Source organism: Galeopterus variegatus, unplaced genomic scaffold (genome assembly GCF_000696425.1).
Source record: "Galeopterus variegatus unplaced genomic scaffold, G_variegatus-3.0.2 Scaffold2048, whole genome shotgun sequence".
NCBI classification, from domain to species: Eukaryota; Metazoa; Chordata; class Mammalia; order Dermoptera; family Cynocephalidae; genus Galeopterus; species Galeopterus variegatus.
The window spans coordinates 76,239-96,363 of NW_007728159.1; the positions used below are offsets into that span (position 1 = coordinate 76,239).

General features: G+C 41.2%; 1 protein-coding gene across 1 annotated transcript in view; it reads right to left on the reverse strand.

Moving 5' to 3' along the window:
* CAP1 (CAP, adenylate cyclase-associated protein 1 (yeast)) overlaps positions 1-19,545 on the reverse strand; it is a 25,004-nt gene extending 5,459 nt beyond the window's left edge. Inside the window, exons 1-8 of the mRNA XM_008580254.1 lie at positions 19,483-19,545; positions 7,378-7,499; positions 6,672-6,775; positions 4,883-4,960; positions 3,070-3,213; positions 2,882-2,967; positions 1,459-1,564; positions 63-240 (exon numbers count right to left, since the gene is read on the reverse strand). Of these exons, the coding sequence (XP_008578476.1) occupies positions 63-240; positions 1,459-1,564; positions 2,882-2,967; positions 3,070-3,213; positions 4,883-4,960; positions 6,672-6,775; positions 7,378-7,489 (808 nt within the window). The 5' untranslated portion in view covers positions 7,490-7,499; positions 19,483-19,545. The remainder of the gene's footprint in view (positions 1-62; positions 241-1,458; positions 1,565-2,881; positions 2,968-3,069; positions 3,214-4,882; positions 4,961-6,671; positions 6,776-7,377; positions 7,500-19,482) is intronic.
* Between the last annotated feature and the right edge of the window lie 580 nt (positions 19,546-20,125).

The following is a 20,125-nucleotide window of genomic DNA, read 5'->3' on the forward strand; positions in this document are numbered from 1 at the left end:
GTTCTTGTTTGCAGACCTGCTGTTGTGCTGTATCAACTGTTCATGCCAAAGTAATCACTTACCATGTGTGATGCTCTCCCCCTGATTAATCTGTGCAAATAGTGCTGAGCGTGAGGCAGACTCATCAGAGCCTGAGCTGGTGGGGACTGGTGGGGGAGGTGGGCCTGGTGGCGGGGGAGGAGGACCCGATCCAGCAGAGGGTCCAGATGGCAATCCACTCAGTTCTTTTGCCAAAGGCCCCTGTAACAATAAGTGCGGATAATACAGCCACCCTCTGTACCATTCCCAGGAGGGCCCTACATGTCCAGTGTACATGGAGTCCCCACTATAACTGCTGAGGCCATGATTAATGCTCCCTACCCATCCCCAAGTTGGCTTTATTCCTTCTCACAATTTCCCAAGGATCCAACTGTCAGCTCCATTTCTCAACCTTCACATTTTTCCTTTGGCCTCACCTGATTCCAGCTCTAAATCCTTATTTCCAAAAATCTATTTGACAGCTTCTTTAGTGTGTTACCAACAACTCAGACTCAACAAGTTCAAAACTGAAGTCATCACCTCCTGCCTGCTCGCCTACTTGTACAATCATTCCCATGTCCCTGTTTCAGTGAAAGGTGTTACCATCCAAGCTTGACTATTCAATCTTGTGTGAGGCTTCCAACACCCTCACCCCCTTAAGTCTTACCTTGCTGCTATTGCCTGCAAATTCTTTTCTACCAGACCCTAGCACAATGGCCATTTCCATTATTTCAGCATGAGCCCTTATCCCTAACCTATACACTGAAGCTCTTTTTTAAAGACAAATCTCATCGCTATCACTCCCTTGCTCAAATACTGAGTTCACAAGTCTCAGCCTACCTTCCTTTCCAGCCTTCTCTCCTAAAAATCTCTAACCATCTCCCCTTACTGAAGCCAGAGATGACCAATCTCTCTACATTCACTCTGCATTTACTTTATTTATGCTGTGCCTTTTGTTAGTATCCCCATTTCTCCCACTTCTTTCAAGTCTCAGATCAGAGTACACCACTTCAAAGCAAAATCTCTCCCAGTGAGAATCACTCTTCTCTTCCTCATACTCTGTAGTCTGTATCTTTATTATAGCATTTAGCTTGGTGAGTTGTACTGTGTTTTTTGTATCTATATTTTTAAGTTCTTTGAGGGCTAGAATAGTATAACTCATTTATCTGCATCTCCCCTCCAGTACTAATCACTGTCCCTGACCCATGTTTACTGAAATTGAATAGAATCACATATTCCTTCTCCTCTGTCCCTTGCTTTCTTTATTCTCTTCTTTTTTTCCCATTCCTTCTCCTCCCTTTCTTTCTGCCCGCCACTGTAAAAACTAGCATTTCTTCATGGACCTCAGTGGTGCTAAAGTCTAAGAAAACTGTAGACCCCACCCTGCAGGGATAAATGGAGGGAGGAAGGGAGGGAAAGGAGGAGGAAGGACTCACTGACCGTTTTGCTCCAAGCCAGTCCGGTGGTATGGTACTCCTTAATGTAAGCCTGCAGCTCTGTCCATATACTCAAGTAAGCTTTGACCCAGTCCACATGCTTCTTATCCCTGGGAGAATTAAAGAACTCATTACAAGTGGTCAGGGTATATCACAATTGCAATTCCAGAACCCCTCCCTGTGAGCTCAAATCCTCCACCTATGGTGTTTCTTAGGCTCTGCTCAATGGCAGCTTTTCTATCATCACTGAGCTGCTTTTTTTTTAAACTTAATCTATTACCCTAATTAGACCAAACTCCAGTAAGATAGGGACTCTGGACTATATCTCTTCCTATCTCTCCTAGCTGTGTTTCTCAAACTATTTTTTAAGTAGCAAAACCATTATTTCAAAGTAGAACCTAATACATAAAACTGATAAAAGCAGACATTCTGTGTATGATGCCACGGGAGAGAGGAGAGCTCTTGAACATCACTGTGCAACTCTAGGATGCCAAGAAACTCAACTGCCTTATAAGACAGTGCCTTGTGTCAAAATATGCCTTCCCCCCAAAAAAGTAAAAATAAAAAACTTCCTTTAGAAGGAAATAATCCACATTAAATTATAGAAATAGCACAGCACTATGGTTCAAATCCCCTCTCTTCTTACATTTTAGCTGGAAGACTTTAAGGTTATTTTCCCTAAGACCTAGTTTCTTCAGCTGTAAAATGACAGGGTGATGATGGGGTATATTCGAAACACTGTCATGCTTAATTCCAGGTTGCTGGAAGGATCACAGAAGAGTCCGGTGTTTTGAGACACATTTCACACACGGGAAGGCTTATTCCTTGCAGAGAAGTTACTCAACAAATGTTTGTTGACTGACGATGGACAGAAGAAAAGAAGGGTTTCGGTAGCTATGCAACTTAATAATTGCTGCCTGCAATCACTCCAGCTCAAATCAGCAATGAAGTCAATTAGGACTGGTAGACATACATGGTTAGACATACAGTGATGCCCCTTACTTAATAGGCATTGGCTGGGCAGCCTTACTCTCACTTTGACTGCACAAATACTCAAGGTAATTTTCTAGTAAGTCCTACTGAATCCTTTGTCATTGGGCAGAGAGAAATTCTCAACAGAAGAACAAAATCTTGCATAAGCAGGCAAATTAAAGGGCATTAGTTCATGTTACCTCCAGAAAAACCTCCTAAACCCGGAAGAGTAGGATTAGAAGACTAAAACCATGGAGGGAAAGCAGAAGCAGAAACACTTCCTTTTTGCAAATACCGCTTCTATGAAACAGTACCTACACCAAGCTCTCAAGAAAGCAGCCCTGAGACAGAACCAACACAATGGCCAAGGGCAGCCTTAATTCACCCCAAAGTTCTACTCCAGCAAGTAACCAGTTGGGTTTGTGCTTTACGCCTCAAGGAAAGGCTGGACTTACACATCTTTGTACTCCTTAAGGACTCGGTTTGTATAAAACATGGCAGCATCATTCATTTCTTTCACATAGGGGCCAGGCTTGGGAGCCTAGAGAGACAGAAGCTGTCAGTGACTCAGAACCTCTCCACCCATTATCTCATTACCTCTTTCAGTCTATCCCTTCCCTGCCCAGGAAACTGCGCTGCTCACCATAGCCACCCAACCCAGGGCCTGGATACTTTCGCTGACAGCTGACAGGTGATTGAACAACTTGCTGCCTCGGTTCTTCTCCCGAAAGGTTATCACTTCTTGGATCTGCTCTGAGATGGGTGCCAACAAATCAGAAAGCTTATTCTAGAAAAAGATGCAGGAAAAGATCCAAGTTAGAGTCTTTCTACAAAAGCAAGGCTTTGTATGTTGGTCAACCCTGATCCTGAAGGCAAGAATCCTTTACAGACCACAATGAGCACCCACATAAACTGTATTAATCCTGCCCTGATTCATATGGCTAAAATACTGCTCATCGTCTCCCTCTCCTCACAGAGTTCCAACTTCTCAGGCTGGATTTTGTGGTTCTTCACGATCAGGACCCATATGCCAGCTATACCACAAAATCCTACCATTTCAGCTATTTGCCTCTTTTCTGTCCCACTAAGAGGAGATACTAGTTCATTTCTATGCCTTCACTCATGACGTTCTTTCTTTTCCACCTAGCCAAATGTTCCTCGTGCTTCATGAGAACAGCCCTCTGACCCCAGCTGCACCAGTCTCCTACAGAATTTATCAGCATAACCAATTATGGCACCTTATCACTTACTATTAATAGACACATGCAGATATGTTTTTCTTTCTCATTAATTCTTCAAAGACAAAGGCTTTATCTTAGATCTCTTCTATCATCATTATAACCCTCAATGCATTGCTAGCCATACAGCAGCTGCTAAGTAGAGATCTGATGAATCAAATGCAACTATGAGGTTTGGTATTCAAGCAGGCAGCTTAGCAAAATGGATGAATTTTGTGTTTCTGTGTTTTCGTCTTTCCTCCAAAGCTTAGTTTCCTGAACATCTCAATTCTCATGTCTTAGCATGAAAACAGTCTAAAGCAGGAGCCAGCAAACTTTCTCTGTAAAGAACCTGACAGTAAATATTTGTTCCAAAAGCACTTCATTTACAAAAATAAGTGGCAGGCCAGAATTGGCCTGCAGGCTGCACTTTGCCAACCCCTGATCTAAAGCAAGGAAAATGTAACAGTGTCTCAGCTGCTTAATTTGTTGTAGAAAGTGTGGACTTGGAGAAAAGGTTTAGACAAAAAGCTGTAACCATTCAGCACAGATTAAGAATTAGAATCTAATATATTTAATGTTATCTTGCACTATTTTTACATTATTTAGGCATGCCAAGGGGTGAGTGTTTTAATACAGCATTAGTAGGAAGACTTGCTTTATTACCCCTCTATGCCTAGGAAAGCCAAATAAAAAAGAAACAAAACTAAAAATCTTTCACCCCAAGAAAAACCTAAATTTTCTCTAATTCAACTTTTCACACTTTGCTGTATAAAATTTTGAGGTAGGAGTAAAGTTAAAGGGAGATCCCCCAACCAGTGAGGGGAGAAGCAGTACTTCAGGAGTTTTAGGATCTACACATCAGCAATGCTAAATCCCACCCACAGTGAAACAAGAGAACCATCTCTAAAGGGCTTAGGGACACTATGATGAATTTGGGCTAAGCCAAGAGGCTAAAAGAAGCTGTCTATTGAGAGAAGCAGCAAAGTCCCAGGGGTAACTACAGTTCTAAGCAAAATGACAGGGGGAAAGAAAAAAATGCAGGCAAAACCAATAAATACTCAATGGCACATTCCCATAATGGCACTTTAAGTCTGACTCTATCTCTAGGACTTGGTGTGAACATACATTATCATGAGCCTGTTAGGTATACTTTAGCACGTTGTGACAGCTTAGCAAAAATCTCTCAATTTGGCCTGAGCGTCAAATCAAAACTAAATCAACTAGCAGTGAACTTACGCCTGCTGGCTGCTGGCACTGAGAAGCTGTAACCAAGAGAGCTCGCTCCAACTTCAGACCCGTGTGGACCATCTCTGCCTGCCGAGAAGAAGAATCAGCTATAGATGACACATTATAACTGGAGAGGTCCTGATAAGGAATAACCCGAATCCTCCACTTTCATGTACTCTGGTAGCAACCAGGGCACTTCATGTTGTTTTCCTCATATATTCTAGATTCAAGGGAATGATAGCAGAATTACATATACTTCTGTTCCTGTAGGAACTTGTCAAGGACACATATCCAGAGTTGGAAATGAAGATAATCAAGGCTAGCCTTGGGTGAAGTCAAGTTAACAACTACACATGCAGCATGATATGATGTGTGCTGAAAAATTCCTCCTATCTCACATCACCAAAAAAACCTTTTCTCTCAAAAATTGGAGGTAGGGGGCCGACCCGTGGCACACCCGGGAGAGTGCAGTGCTGGGAGCGCAGCAGTGCTCCCGCCACGGGTTCAGATCCTATATAGGGATGGCCGGTGTGCTCACTGGCTGAGCGCGGTGCAGACGACACCAAGCCAAGGGTTGCGATCCTCTTACCGGTCACAAAAAAGACAATAAAAAAAAAACTGGAGGTAGGAGTAAGGGCAAAGATGCAAATTTATGCCAAAAATTCTCAATGTATTTATTCCTTTAGGTCAAATCTATTTCTCAAATGCTGATTCGTGAACCATTAGTAGAAAATTAATTAAATCAATTTAATAAGCCATAATCAGCACTTTATAAAGTAAAACAGAATAGAACAAAAGTATGAGTGCAGTGCACCAGTTTGAAATTATTTCCAAATAAAAAGTCAAAAAAGAAAAGAGTGCAGAATAAGTAATATAAGCACTGTTTTGTGAAACTTTTATCTAGTTACAAATACGCTGTTTCTTACTGAGGATCATAGCAAAAGAGTTTAAGAGACATGAGGCTATACGTACTATTATAATATAAAAATTCAAAGAAAATATTTTTTCTGGGCTTGCATTCTTAAAATATGAAAGTGATAAATGCTTAAATTTTTTATCAAATGTTACAGAGCTGTATAAAGTAAAAATGCAAGCCCCCACACCCCTGATGAAGTCCCAGTCCCACTCCCTAGAGCTAGCACCACTGCCAACAGATGGTATAGGAAAGGCTCAAAATAGATCTTCCAAAGGCTAAGCAACAGTCTTGCTAAAGGGTTTAGGTAAGGAAGATCCTATACATGGCTACTGTTTATAAAGGATCATTCTGTGGGTTAGCAGAAGTTTTGAGTCCCAAAGTGAGAGACAAAATGTATATGTGAGTGTGGGGTGGTGGTGGTGACGATGTAGAAGATAGCACATGAAGGGAGGTGGGTAGAGAGGCACCTGTCATTACCTACTTCATATTTTTGCTGTGGGCTAAGTGTGAAAATAACCTACATTAGCATAGCTAATAACTATAAAGCACAGTGCTATAAATGCTAAGTCATGATAATGGTTCCTTTGAATAAGCCACCCTAGGCTTAGTTATATAGTATGCTGGGATCAGACTGGTAGCATATTCTTCACTACAAAGATTAACAAAGCCATATTTTATGCATTAAGCAAGCTTTCTATATAAAAGCCCACAGAGAATATGTGATAAAAGCAGGGGGCCTAGAAAAATATGAGGAATCATTTCTGTGCCTGGACTGAACTCCTCAGGTAGAGGAGAAGGAACCATCCTTAAACTAAGGATGAGTGGGATTTGAAGAAATCCACCAGTCCTACAAAGAGGAGAAAAAAGGCAAAACATCCTTACATGTCTCTGAACGTCTCCCCCAATCTCTTTACTGATCTTCAAGTATTCTGCCACAGGACTGGCAAGCAGTGAGTCAAATGCTTGCACATATGGGGCTGCTCCTGCTGAAGAAAGACACACCACAAAGAATCAGTCATGCATTAGAAGGATGTTTCTTTAAAATATACTTCCATGTGAAAATGGGGAGGCAAGGTAATATAGTAAACAGAATACTGGAACAGGAGTCAGGAAATCTGGGTTCTAGTTCCAATACTACCACTAACTGGTTGTGTGACCCCAAGTCCCTTTTCCTCACTGAGCTTAATTTTCTTTATCTATCAAATAAAAATAAACAAATGATCCCCCAAGGTTCCTTTTAGCTCTAACATTGTTTCAATTGGTGTATGTATGAAATGGCCAATTTGCCAATCACTTGGAGAAAGGAAATTTTAATGTCACTTGCTATCTGACTTACACTCAAGTCAGTCTGCTAAAGAAAGAACAGGAAATTTCACACAAGCAGGAAGTTCTTGTGTTAAAATAACTTAACCACAGGCCTCCCTGCACAAAGTCACTTCCTCCCTGATCTGTTCACAGCAATATGAATTACAGATGAACTTTCTAGACTGTATTTTGGGAAGTTAGCTCCAAAGGAGAAAATTCACTGTGATTAAAAAATTTTAGGCCAAGACACACAAAACATTCTGCTGGGCTGTGGACTGCTTACCTTTTGAAGGACTGTCTCCATACCCACGGTACATGTCAGAGGTATGGGATACTGCCTCCAGGCGGCCCACTGCCCTCTCCAATCTTTCTACCAGATTTTGCATGTCAGCCATAATGTATCACCTGTTGAAACAGATCAAATGTCATTTGTTATTTTAATATTACATATCACCTACAGAGAAAAAACAGAATACTCCTAGGGGTGAAAAGAATGCCAATTCTGAGGAACAGAACAATTTAATAATAAAATAAGATGGAAAAGCAGTCTAGCATATTTGCAAAATCATAAAGACCTCATTAAGCAAGAGAACTACACAGGAAAAGGTGTTCAGTAAAACAAATGCTTATTCATTCAAATACTTATTGAATATTTACTATGATACTACCAAATACTTGTATAGGAATTTAGAATTTACAAAGTATAATAACATATATAATCTCAGCTTGCCTCCCAACAACTATTCAAGAATGGAAGGATAATTAATACACTACTAGAAGAAGAAAACTTAATTTCAGTGAAGTTAAATGACTTGCCTACGGTCACATAGTTAGTTAACCGAGAAACCAGTATTCAATTCAACTCTTCTGGCTCTAAGTTCATTGTGGCTTTATTCCCACAACATTCTGCTGCCTGTGCTGCCTGCATGTGGAATGCCCCAAACCAGAATGAACAGGATATTTACCCTGCCCTCAATAACTTATAGTTTAATAGAGGAGACTTAACATAAGCACTAGCAACTATAAACAAATAGAAAAAAATTTTAAGGTGACATAAGAAAGTTGCTGATAGAGTGGCAAGGGATTTCAGAGGGGAAGAGTGTATCAGATAAAAATATCATGGAGAATCTGCCATTTGAGCCAGGCTTCAAATGAGGATAGGCAGAGTCTGAACATGCAGTAGGGAAGTAAACTAGACATATTCAAAAGAACTTATTACAGATATTTCATAAGTACTAACTTAACTGAACTAGCCTCATTCGATGTCTAATGTCCTAAAGAAATTAAGCTCTAAGAGAGAAAGGACCTTATCTAACTTGTTCCTTATTATACTTTACCATCTAGACCACCACCTGGCAGATAAATGTTCAATAAATATTTATGAAGTTAATGAAACTGAAGAGTACAGTATTCCAAAACTCCAGAGGGACAAGGATTCTGAAAGTTGTTCATACTATACACGTAAGTGTAAAATGTTATCAATACACATCTACATAAAGTACTTGAGACCACAGTGATCCATCTCATAAAAATCAGTCAGTGAGGGGCCGGCCCAGTGGCGCACTGCTACAGCGCGCCACTTGGGAGCGTGGCGTCGCTCCCGCCGAGGGTTCGGATCCCACATACAGACCAGTTCCCGCTCACTGGCTGAGCAAGGTGTGGGCGCAACACCTAGGGTTGCAATCCCGTTGCCGGTCCCGGTCCGGTACGGGCGCGACACTGAGGGTTGCGATCCCTTGCCGGACAGGAAAAAAGACAAAAAGGAAAAAAAAAAAAAAAGTCAGTGAAATTTCAATCAAAGCCCTGATTTGAAAAGATTCCATTACATCAAAGCATTAATTAGTTCAGGTAACTGAAGCCAAATGAACTCAACTCTCTTGATGCTGCCTAAAATGACCACAGGAACCATGATTCCCCCAAACATGACGATATGACAGAACACCTCAACTTAACACACTATCGTCCCTCTAAAAAAGATAAACAATTCACAAGACAAAGTAAGGAAGACAATATAATCCCTGTCCATTCCTTTCTGTGTACAGACTCTGTTCTCTCTGGGCCTAGAAACTTGCCAGAGAATATTGTTTAAAGGAGAATCAAAGGAAAAAAATGAGAATGAGACTGAAATAAACCCTTCCATTCCCTGGCCTGGAGAAGTGGCAGCCTCCAGGTCTATGCTCTACTCACAAATGAAGCAGACTACAGCAGACTAGAAGCAGCCAATATATACTCTCCTGTATGTTATGACACCATCAAATGATATCTGAATTGCTGCCCTGTTCTATTTTGGATATTGGCCAGAGACAGACTTACATATAATCCACCACACTTTATAAATCCAGGGGGAGCAGACTAGAAGCAGCCAATATATACTCTCCCGTATGTTATGACACCATCAAATGATATCTGAATTGCTGCCCTGTTCCATTTTGGATATTGGCCAGAGACAGACTTACATATAATCCACCACACTTTATAAATCCAGGGGGAAAGGCAAGGAATGCAATAAACTCCCAAACTACCTTCCATGAATAGATACCACACAGTTCTGTTATTAAACATGTTCCTTCATACACAATGGATGCTACAGGTTGAAAGCAGTGTTAACATGAAAACATAGTACAAGTGTCTCTAACAGCTGCCAGGGTTGGAGATACTTACCAATCTTAAAAGCTAAGTAATATGGCTTCATGGGATTTTCCATACCTCACTTGTACTGCTAAACAAGCAGTTCTGCTGTCTGACTTGAGCAGAATTAAGTTACCATATATAGCTAATCTCATTCTACCACTAACCAAATATAGAACAGTATCTGGTTTTTCATTTTTGGTGGGGGTACAGTGAGATTTGAGATGTTATGGGAAAGAATGTCCAGAATTAAAGGGACTGAAAGTCACACCTTTTCTCATTCTCTATACAACCATACACTCTTCAGGTAGGTGATCATATCCACTCCCAAGCCTTTAACTACCTTAGTCACATTCTATTGGGATTAGCATTTTAGATCCAGCTTCGACATAGAAATCTCTACCTGGATATCCCAAAGGCACCTCAAATTTCAATGTCCAAAACATTTCAGAACTCATCATCTTTCCTAACATTGCCTCCCCATCCCCTATCCCCACTGTCTCTGTGATCCAGGACTACCAGCAATCACCTAATTAAGCTAGTAATCTGGAAACTATTAGACAGTATGACATAGTGGATAAGAGTGGTATTTAGATAAGTCAGATAGACTGGGGATTTGAACAACAGCACTCACTGGCTCTGTAACTATGAGCAATTACCAAACTTTCTGAGCCTCAGTTTCCTTATCTGTATAATAGGGACAACAATACAAAATCCAAAGGGCTTCAGTGAAAATAAATGAGGATATCCATGTAGAAGTGCTTGGCACAGACCTGCAAAATAGTAAGGATTCCGTAAACATGAACTAAATTATCTTCTTACTTACTCCCCCACATTTAATCAGTTATCAAAATCCACAGAATCTATCTCACATATCTCATGAATAGATGCCCCTTACTTCCATCCTGATTGATAAAAATTAAGTTATCAAAAAACTAAAAATAGAAAAAATTATTTTTGAAAAATAAAAAAAGATTAGGTCATCAAGACTTTGCCTAGATTACTGCAATAATATCCTAGCTAGTCCCCCCTAATTCCAGTAATACACTTTCTTCATCCATTCTCCATATAGCCAGAGTGATCCATCTCAAACACAAATGTAATTATGATATTAATACCATTCAATACTGCCCAGGGCATTCAGGGTAAAGTCCAAACAAGGGTTTCCATAATCTAGTCCCGGGCTTTATCTCCTACCACTCCCCAGTTTTATCTCTTGCTACACCTTTCCTCAGCATGCTACAGCAACCCAAGACTACTTGCATTTTCCAAAAAGAGCCATGTTTTCTCCCACTTCTGAGCCTTTATAATGCTATCCATTCTGCTTGGTTGCTTTCCCTTTCCAATCTGACCCCTCTCCAGAACGTCTGTAGTCCCAGCTAAGGTATCACCTCCCCAAGAAGCATTTCCAGTATGTGCTTCCACAACATTGTGAACTTATCTCTACCACAGCACTTAACACACTGGTTTAAAATCATTTATTTAATAGTCAACAGGCAATTAGCCACCCTAGGGCAGGGACCATGTTTTGCCTATGAAATTCAGTATTATAAATGTAGAAGGCACTAAAAATAGTAGGTTAATAAGGGTCCTTGAAGAATAAATAAATAAATAAACAAAGGGCCTTTATCCCTCTCTCCTAAACACAAGTCTGGCTGTCTTCTCTCTCTATCAAATCTGGGGAAAAGTGAGTTTTTTTCCCTTTTTTTATTTTAATTTTTTTGTCTGTCTGCTTTTGTAGGACCTTACAAACACTCCCATTTTTCAAATGAATGTTGGCTTCTCAGGCAGAAATCACACTGTTGTAGAGATCTTCAAACAAAGTTCCATAAGGGAAATAACCTTGCTTATTAAAATATATAATGTTAATTAAAAACAATAATCTCTTATAGTTGTAAATCTGTTTTTTGGGGGATGGGGGTTTGGCAGCTGGCCAGTAGAGGGATCAAACCCTGGACCTTGGTTTTACCAGCACCACACTCTAACCAACTGAGTTAACCAGCCAGCCCCCATAAGTCTCTTCTTTTGAGAAAAAATAGTTCTGTGAGGTATGTCATGCAGATGTAGATCCTCATTTTTAGAATGAAGGAACTGACACTCACAGAAGTTAAAAAGCTAGCCAAACATCATCAACCAGTGGGTAAGGAACCTAAGCACAATTATTCTGAATCCTAATCTGAGGCTTTTCCTACCATTCCTCAATGGCTTTTAAGCAATTAAGTGACTATGTGGTTCATCACAGCATCCAGCCCCCACTGTTTACTGAGCACAGCACTCTGGGTTCAAGGTCTCTTTATGGTGTCTTCATTTACATTATTAGCAGCTTTCAATTTCTCTGCTTTCCATTTTCTCCGTGGAGGCCAATTTTTTCTTCAATCACATTCAAGAGAAATGACACATATTTGGAAAGCAAATATTTAAAATAAGCCTTCTCCCAAAGAATATACAATTGTCAGAGCATAAAACTGTAGCTCTACCTAATCTTGCTCCTTGCCATTATATATAAACCTCCTTAAATAAATGTACAGATTCCCAACTACTTAAGCATTCACCATAAAATCTTCAAAAAGAAAGAGTTGGTCATAATTACTCAAGTCTAAATAAAACTAGGATTCAGGAAAACAAGGTGTGAGTCTCAATCTGCACGTATTAACTGTGTAACTTTGGGATGGTCACTTAATGGATTATAATCCTCACCTAGCACACAGAGATGTTAGGATCAAAGGAGTTGATTGCATAGATGAACAATCACTTTGGAAGCCTTAAAATGCAAATGAAATGTAAAATGTTACCACTGCATACTATGTACTAGAATACAGGCTCCACAAGGATGGGAATTTATTTCTCCTTCCTGCATCCACCCTACCTCCCAGCACCTACAACAACCAGGCACACAGAAGAGGCTTATAAAATACTTAGCACTGCATACTCAGTATAAAGTACTTAACATTGTGACAGCTACTGAAGAGATGGAAGACATATGGTCCCTACCTTCCAGAAGCTTTTCATTCTTATTGGGAAAGCCAACAAAATGAAATGCAAATGGAATAAATACTGAACACTATATTTCTTAAAGTTCTGTTAGAGATTATCTAACTTCAGTTGGATTAGGGAAAGTTAAAGTATTAGCCTATATGTTGGTGATTTTTCTTTGCAGAATGCTGTTGCTGGGGTTCTGAATTACATGTATATTATAAATGACTATATGCTCTGTAAGTTCAGAAGAAGTCAATGAGGACTAGAGGTAGAACAGTTTCAGGAAAGAAGAGAAGCATCTTGCTGGAAAGATAAGAGAAAAAAGGGAAGACATTCCAGAGCAAATCAAAAGCAAAAAGCACGGACCAAGCAGGCTATGTACAGAAAGTATGAGTAGGTTAGCATGCATAGAGCATGAAGTGTCATGGGAAATAAGGCTGGATAAGCAAGCTGGGCCAGATTACAGAGGGCACTGAAAGCCTTCCAGTATTTGGATTTAATGTGATAAATGTGAAGCTGTTAAAGGGTTTTGAGTGAAGGAATAATACGATGAAAATATTTACAAGCACTGTCTGATAAACAGAATGGAATTTGAAGAAAAGTGAAGATATTAGGGTCTAGAAGGTTAGGTTGAAGGCTGTTATTCATCAAGCTATAAAATAAGACTACAGCAAAAGATATTTCAAAGGAAAATAATCTACAATATATGGTATCCAACTAGATATTGAAACTAAATGAAAAGAATCCATAAACCTACAAATAATCACCTTTAGGCAGCTAGGTGACCAGCACCTAAATTAAGTGCTGTGGGAAAAATAAAAAAGGGTAAAATAGTTTCCCTGCCCTAAGGGAGTCTAGCAGGAGACAAAGCTACCTTCTATTGAATCACTGGCTCTTAGGATTAGGAGAGATTCTAGAAATCATCTTGTAAAAACACCATCTGATGCCAGAACAGTCCTTTCAACAGTCTTAGCAATTAGGCAGCATCTGCTCAAACACCTTTATTGATGGAGAACCTAATATTTCTGGAGGCAGCCCATTCCATTCAGACAGCTTAAAGTATTAAAAAGTTCTTCCTTATATGGAGGCAAATCTGCCTCCCTGGAGCTTCCACCCACTGATCTCAGTTCTGCCCTTGGAGGTCACACAAAACAAGTGTGCATTAAACTGAGAACAAGTACTAACTGTGTGGTACTGACCAAGCACAGTAGCATTCAGAGAAAGGAGACAAAGATGACTCCAGAGTTGCAAATATGGGGGCCTTAAGAGAATGATGACATTATAGGCAGAAACTGGTTCTGGCATGTTCTAGTTAGGGCAGTAAGATGAGGTGAGTTTGGATATGCTGAGTTCGAAGAGATGAAGCTCTTAAGTGGAAATGTCCAGTAAGTATTTAGAAATAAAACCTGGGAAAGGATCAAGACTGGAGATAATGTTTGCAAGTCACTGGCAAAGAAACGTCATGAAGTCATGAGAATGGACAGGTTCTCAGAAGGATATTATGCAGAGTAAAAAGAAAGCAGGAGCTTGATTCAGCAGCAATTTCTTCTGTGGTCTGAAACCAAGAAAATTCAGAAATGGCTAGTGATTACTGCCAAAGCTGCTTCACACTCTCATCACTTTTTTTTTTTTTAGGATCCGAACCCATGGCCTTGTTACTCCTAACAATATAGAAATCCTCATCACTAGGTTCTAAAATGTCACAAAGCAAAAGCTAGACATGCTAATAGGAGATACTTACAAGTTGGCTGGTTTAACCCAGAAACCAAAGAGCAGACACCACTCTGCCCCAGTAAAGATGTCATCTAAATCTAACCCAAATCAGGAGCCACTGTCTTCCCTAAGCATTTGGTTTCGCTGATGAAACCAATGACACTTAGTATCTGAGTCACTGCCACCTGAGGTTTAGATTAGAAGAGAAAGAAAGGCCTATCTTCTAGGGAGGGAAGAAATCCAACCCAATATCAGCACTTGTCTCCTGTTCCCTCCTTACACACTCTATCTGTAACTCCAGGAGTGAGCAAAACAAATAGTAGCGTATAAGCTGAAATCAGACTTGGGAACTAGCAGTTTCAATGGTCTGGGGCAAACAGATAACTTTATGTGGCCCCCTTTCCCCTACATTTAAAGAATATTATGAAGACTAATTGTACAGAGCATTCAGCAGGCCCTTTCTACTTCTACATGTTTTATACTATATAAGGAAAAATTGCATTCAGCCTGTATCCTTGCTTTAGTAGAACAGCATTTTCCACTCTCATACATAAAGACAGATTTAAGGATGACATTTGTCCTTAGACATAATTTCAGGATATGAAAAGATCTGTGATTGTAAATCTATAATTAACTTAAGTATAGAAATTTTAATGGCCTCTGGAGGAAAACAAACAAAAGAAAACAAACAAAAAAAGCAAGGCTGTTCCTTCCATTAAACATTTCAACTATTTTCCAGCCAAATGGAAAAGTTTGGCAATAAGAGGCCTGGTAAGGCAAACAAAGCTGCACTGTAGCTGAGGAATATTTTTAGAGCTTTGATTATTTTTATTAGGTTTACGTGATGGTATAATAATAAGAAATAGTTTCATGGTGAATGCTGTAGCTGCATTCATTTAAAGAAATGAAACTACAATTTTATCAATTTAAATAAACATGAATACCAACTCTATAAATTATATGCAATTTAAAAATAAACGATACTCCCTGTCCACTAAAACCAAGTAGTCTAAATGCAGGCAACATGAGCATGAACAAAACAGGAATTTATATATCACCAAAACAGGGGAGAGGAAAATCAGCTGATTTGCATTGTCAACTAACACAAAGCTTGCTTCTAGTGCCTACTCAATGGTATTTGGGGGGGGGGGAGGCGGGAGGATCCTTTTAAGGACCACTCAGGAATTCCTTGAAGGAACAATAATTTCTTGATGCTTCAATGAAAACAAATGATTCATTCATTGCAGGGTACTCAGTGCTTACCTTTTTTTGGGGGGGCACTGGCCAGTATCTGAGAGCTTATCATCTGCCATACACTGTGCTAAGTATAGCCATGGAGCCTGCCCTCAGAGAATTTAGTTGGGGAGATAAGACATTGTACAATCATAACTATGACACTTTCTTATGCAGTAGTTCTCAAACAGGGGCAATTCAGTCCTCCAGGAGACTTTTGGCAATGTGTGAAAATATTTTTGGTTGTCACAATTGCAGAAGTACTACCAGCATCTAATGGGTAGAGGCCAGGAATACTGCTAAACATCCTACAATGCACAGGACTACCCCACAACAAAGAACTGTCTGGCCCAAAATGTCAACTGTGCCGGGCCTGCCCATGGCTCACTTGGGAGAGTGTGGTGCTGATAACACCAAGGCCACGGGTTCAGATCCCATGTAGGGATGGCCGGTTAGCTCAATGGGTGAGCATGGTGCTGACAACACCAAGTCAAGGGTTAAGATCCCCTTACCAGTCATCTTTAAAAAAAAAAAAAGTCCACTATGCCAAGGTTGAGAAATCCTGTTCTAATATAATAAGGAGCATAAGGGAAGTGCAAAAAGTTCAAATAAAATGCTAGTATAGTAGTTCAGGATTTTTCTAAATTAGAAAATTAAATTAGAAAAATTTGTTCCATGCAATGAAAATTAATTAAGATAAGGGTCTAATTGTGGAGAATTTTCTAAGTTAAACAAAGGAGTTTATTAGACTTGATGATTTGGGAATATGAAGCCAGTGAAGGGTAACAAGGTTTAAATGATTCTTTTTAAAGAACTTCTGAAAGATTAGTCTGGTATGGTAGAGAAGCTGAAGTATAGATATGAAAACCAGGTTCGTAGAAAATAAACTGATGACATTTCAAAAAAAATTACCACTAGGACTGGGTAAGATATGCCTTGAGGATGTTCAGATTTCAAATCTCAGCATTAAGTTTCAAACCAGAGGATTCAACTTCCAATGACACTTTGCATTTGCTTGTTTAAGTAAAATGAATCTTTGGCTCACAATGCTTCACAGAAAACCAAAAGGAGGAAGTCACTTTTTCAAGATTTAGTACCTGTTTAAAAAAATAATTGCAACTAAACAAATATATGTATAACCAAGAAAATGGGTGAGAAAAAAATATCACCCCTCAGGTTGGAAACAAAACATTTTATAAACTCAATAGCTAACCTCAAAGCAACAATACACTCACTGAATCTTTACAATGCCACCACTTTTGGTGTGCTTGACAAGTTGTACTTTACAAAGTACTTTCACTGCTACCATTTTATTTAAACCCCTCTGAGACATCCATTATGTCCACTTGATTAATGTAATATTTCTGGGGAAGGCAGGAAACTCCTATAGAAATTTCTTTATGCTAGACCACAGCAACCCAACTAGCAAATTGCCAAGCACAGAATAAAAACCAAATGCATTCAAACAAGGCATCAAAAGCCTTTCACAACCTGGCAGACATCTATCTACCTTTTTTTCTGGTCTTATCTTCTGCCAACCCCCAGGCTCCAGTATTTTACTGAACTGGAGGCCCTCTCCTGTCTCCACATCTTTGCTCTTGCTGTTTCCTCTAGCTGGGACACCTTATTAGACATCCTTGCCTAGATGTGCTACAAACACCTCAAATTAAACACATCCAAAATTCATTTTCATTTTCTGTGTCACCTCCCTAATTTACCTCTCATATTTTTTATCTGAATGGTACCATCCAGTTCTCTAAGCCAGAAAACCAAGCAATCATTCTACACTACTCCTACTTCTTCATTCCCATAAATAATCAGCCTCCAATTCTATGGATTCCATCTTCTGAATACTGCTCAAATCCAATCCCTCCTCTCCATTCTCACTTCCACGGTCCTAGTTCCAGCCAAGACTATGGCAACAGCTTCCAACCACTGGTCTACTTCCCCACAGTGTTTGATCCATTCCCACTCCACAGAGTGAACTTTTTATAAATCAATCTGATCATATCATTTCCTACATTAAACCGTTCAAAGCATTCCCATAGCTTTCAGGGTAAAATCCTAAGTCTTTAGCATGGATTACAAGGTCCTCCACATTTGACCCCACCACTTCTCACTTCCTCCACTTCCCCAAGAATTACTGGAATTCCAATCACACTGAACTAGCCACGGTCTTTCACATGTCCAGGTCTCCATGTCCTTGCACCTGTAGTCCTCTTTGCCTGGAAATCCCTTTTCCAGATTCACCATATGGCTAAGTAAATCTTGCAAGATTTAGCCTCCCATTCCGCCCTGGGAGCCTGGAAACCTGGCTCAGATATTTCTCCTCTATGCTCTCATAGCCCAGTGCTCACACACTGCACTAAGACACGGTAAGCCATCCCTGATTTACTAGTCTGCTCCTTCCCCACTGTAAAGTCCATGAGAACAACTGTATTCTTGGCCACAAGGGCTAAGTACCTCACTTAACATGTATTTCACACATATTAAGGTCTCAGGAAACATTTGGTAAATGATGAATGTGCTGGGCTGCCCCCCGATTTTCATCGGAACAGAGATCCCTACAAAGAGCTTCGACTGATTCAGTTCTGATACTAAACCCAGTCTAAAATGTTCTCATCCCCTCTTCATCGAATTTATTCCTATTTGTCCTTCAAAATTCATCTTAAACTCTGCTTCTTCAGAAGGGATTTCCTGTTACGTATTTCCATAGCATCCTGTTCTTTCCTAAAACTCATCACATTTATGATTACTTCTTAAACGTTCCTGCAAACACTGTTAGCTCCATGAGGGCATGGTCTAGCTTGTTTTGTTTCAAAACTGAATTCCCTGGATCTGGCAGAATGCTGGCACAGAATAAACCCAATTTGTTACACTGAATTTGATCCTGTGAGGTGAGCAGAGGTCTCCACTTAAAAGAGGAGCAAAACGAAGCTCAAAGAAGTTAAAAAAGGCATCTATGTCTACAGCTATTTAGCAGTAAGGTCAGACCAAATCTGAGCCATCTGATTTCAGGTCCAGAATTACGCAACACGTCCAACAAAGTTAGCTTGGTTTTTCAGAATGAGAGCAGCAGGCTAGGAGGAAGGGGAGGCTATCTAAATGCAAATACAGGACTTGCCCGCCTCTTTTGAAAATTCCCCATACTTAATTTTTTTTAAAAAAAGTTCCTCGTAGCTGGCAGCTTTTAACCTACAACTACCCGCCAGACAAGAATGCAAATACAGGACTTGCCCGCCTCTTTTGAAAATTCCCCATACTTAATTTTTTTTTAAAAAAAGTTCCTCGTAGCTGGCAGCTTTTAACCTACAACTACCCGCCAGACAACACCGACCGGAAGACCACAAGTTAGAGGTTCCAAGGAACGTGGGAAGGATCTGGGGCTGGTAATCTAAGGAACTGGGGTCGTGATTCCGATTATTTTCTTCACCCGATATATGATCTCAGATCAGCTTCTTCTGTTCTCCGGGGATCAATTTACCCATCCGTGCAACGGGAGCAAAACGGCGGATAGGGAAGACTCCAAGGTATCGGAGGTTCTTTTCAGTCAGGGTACTTTAGGAATCAGGCCTCCGTCAAAGCTGATGGGCAACGCTGCGAAATCGAGCAGAGGGGGCTCCCCGGGACAGTCGGGCTCAGTTGGTCACCCCGGCCCCACCTAAAGAGACCGCGCCCAGGAGTCCAGATCCGCCTGAGGGCCTCAGCCCCGGCCCCCTCAGCAAGGTTTACCACACGAGCGTAGGCCAGGACCACTAACAACGCCAGGGGGCGGTGGGCCCCAAACGAGACCCCAGTCCCTTCCCAGCCGCGCACCCTCACCTCAGTTGTGCCTCACCTCGGGACTGCGATCAGCCGCTCTCCACTTCCGGCAAGAACCGCCCAGCAATCTTCGCGCGACCCACTTCCGGGCCCTCACTGGGCGCGGCACCCCCACCGGAAATGATCCGCCGGCTGAAGCGACCCCGCCCCTCGTTTCATCACGCCTCAGAGACAGAATCCCCGCCCGCCCAGAAGGCACTCGGGAGAGAGTTCCGCCCCCAAGGCGGGGACGACCTGCTCAAGGCTAGGCCACGCCCCTCAGTCTATGGTACAGAGTCGGAACCGCCCCCTAAGGACCCAGCCAATGAAGGGCCGAAATCACTGGCTAAGCTCCACCTCCGGAGAGGGAGGACAGGTGAGTGGCTAATTCTCCTATCAGTTGGGTCTCAACTGCGAAGACCGGTCCCTTTTCACTGCAGCCGGGAAGGGGTCGTGGAAGGACTAGGGGGCAGGATCCTCTGAGGGTCGGAATCCTGGGCGGCCGTCAGCTCTCCGTGGGGATCGAGGCCAAGCTCCATCTGTCTCAGGGCGTGCATACCTCGGTTTCCCTCTCTGTGACGTGGGAAGACAATTGATCTGGACAGTGTTCTGGGGTGGCTCCCAGCCCTGGATGTCTGGGCGTGCCGGCCCTAGCCCGGCTCGCTGTACCCGTGCTGGGA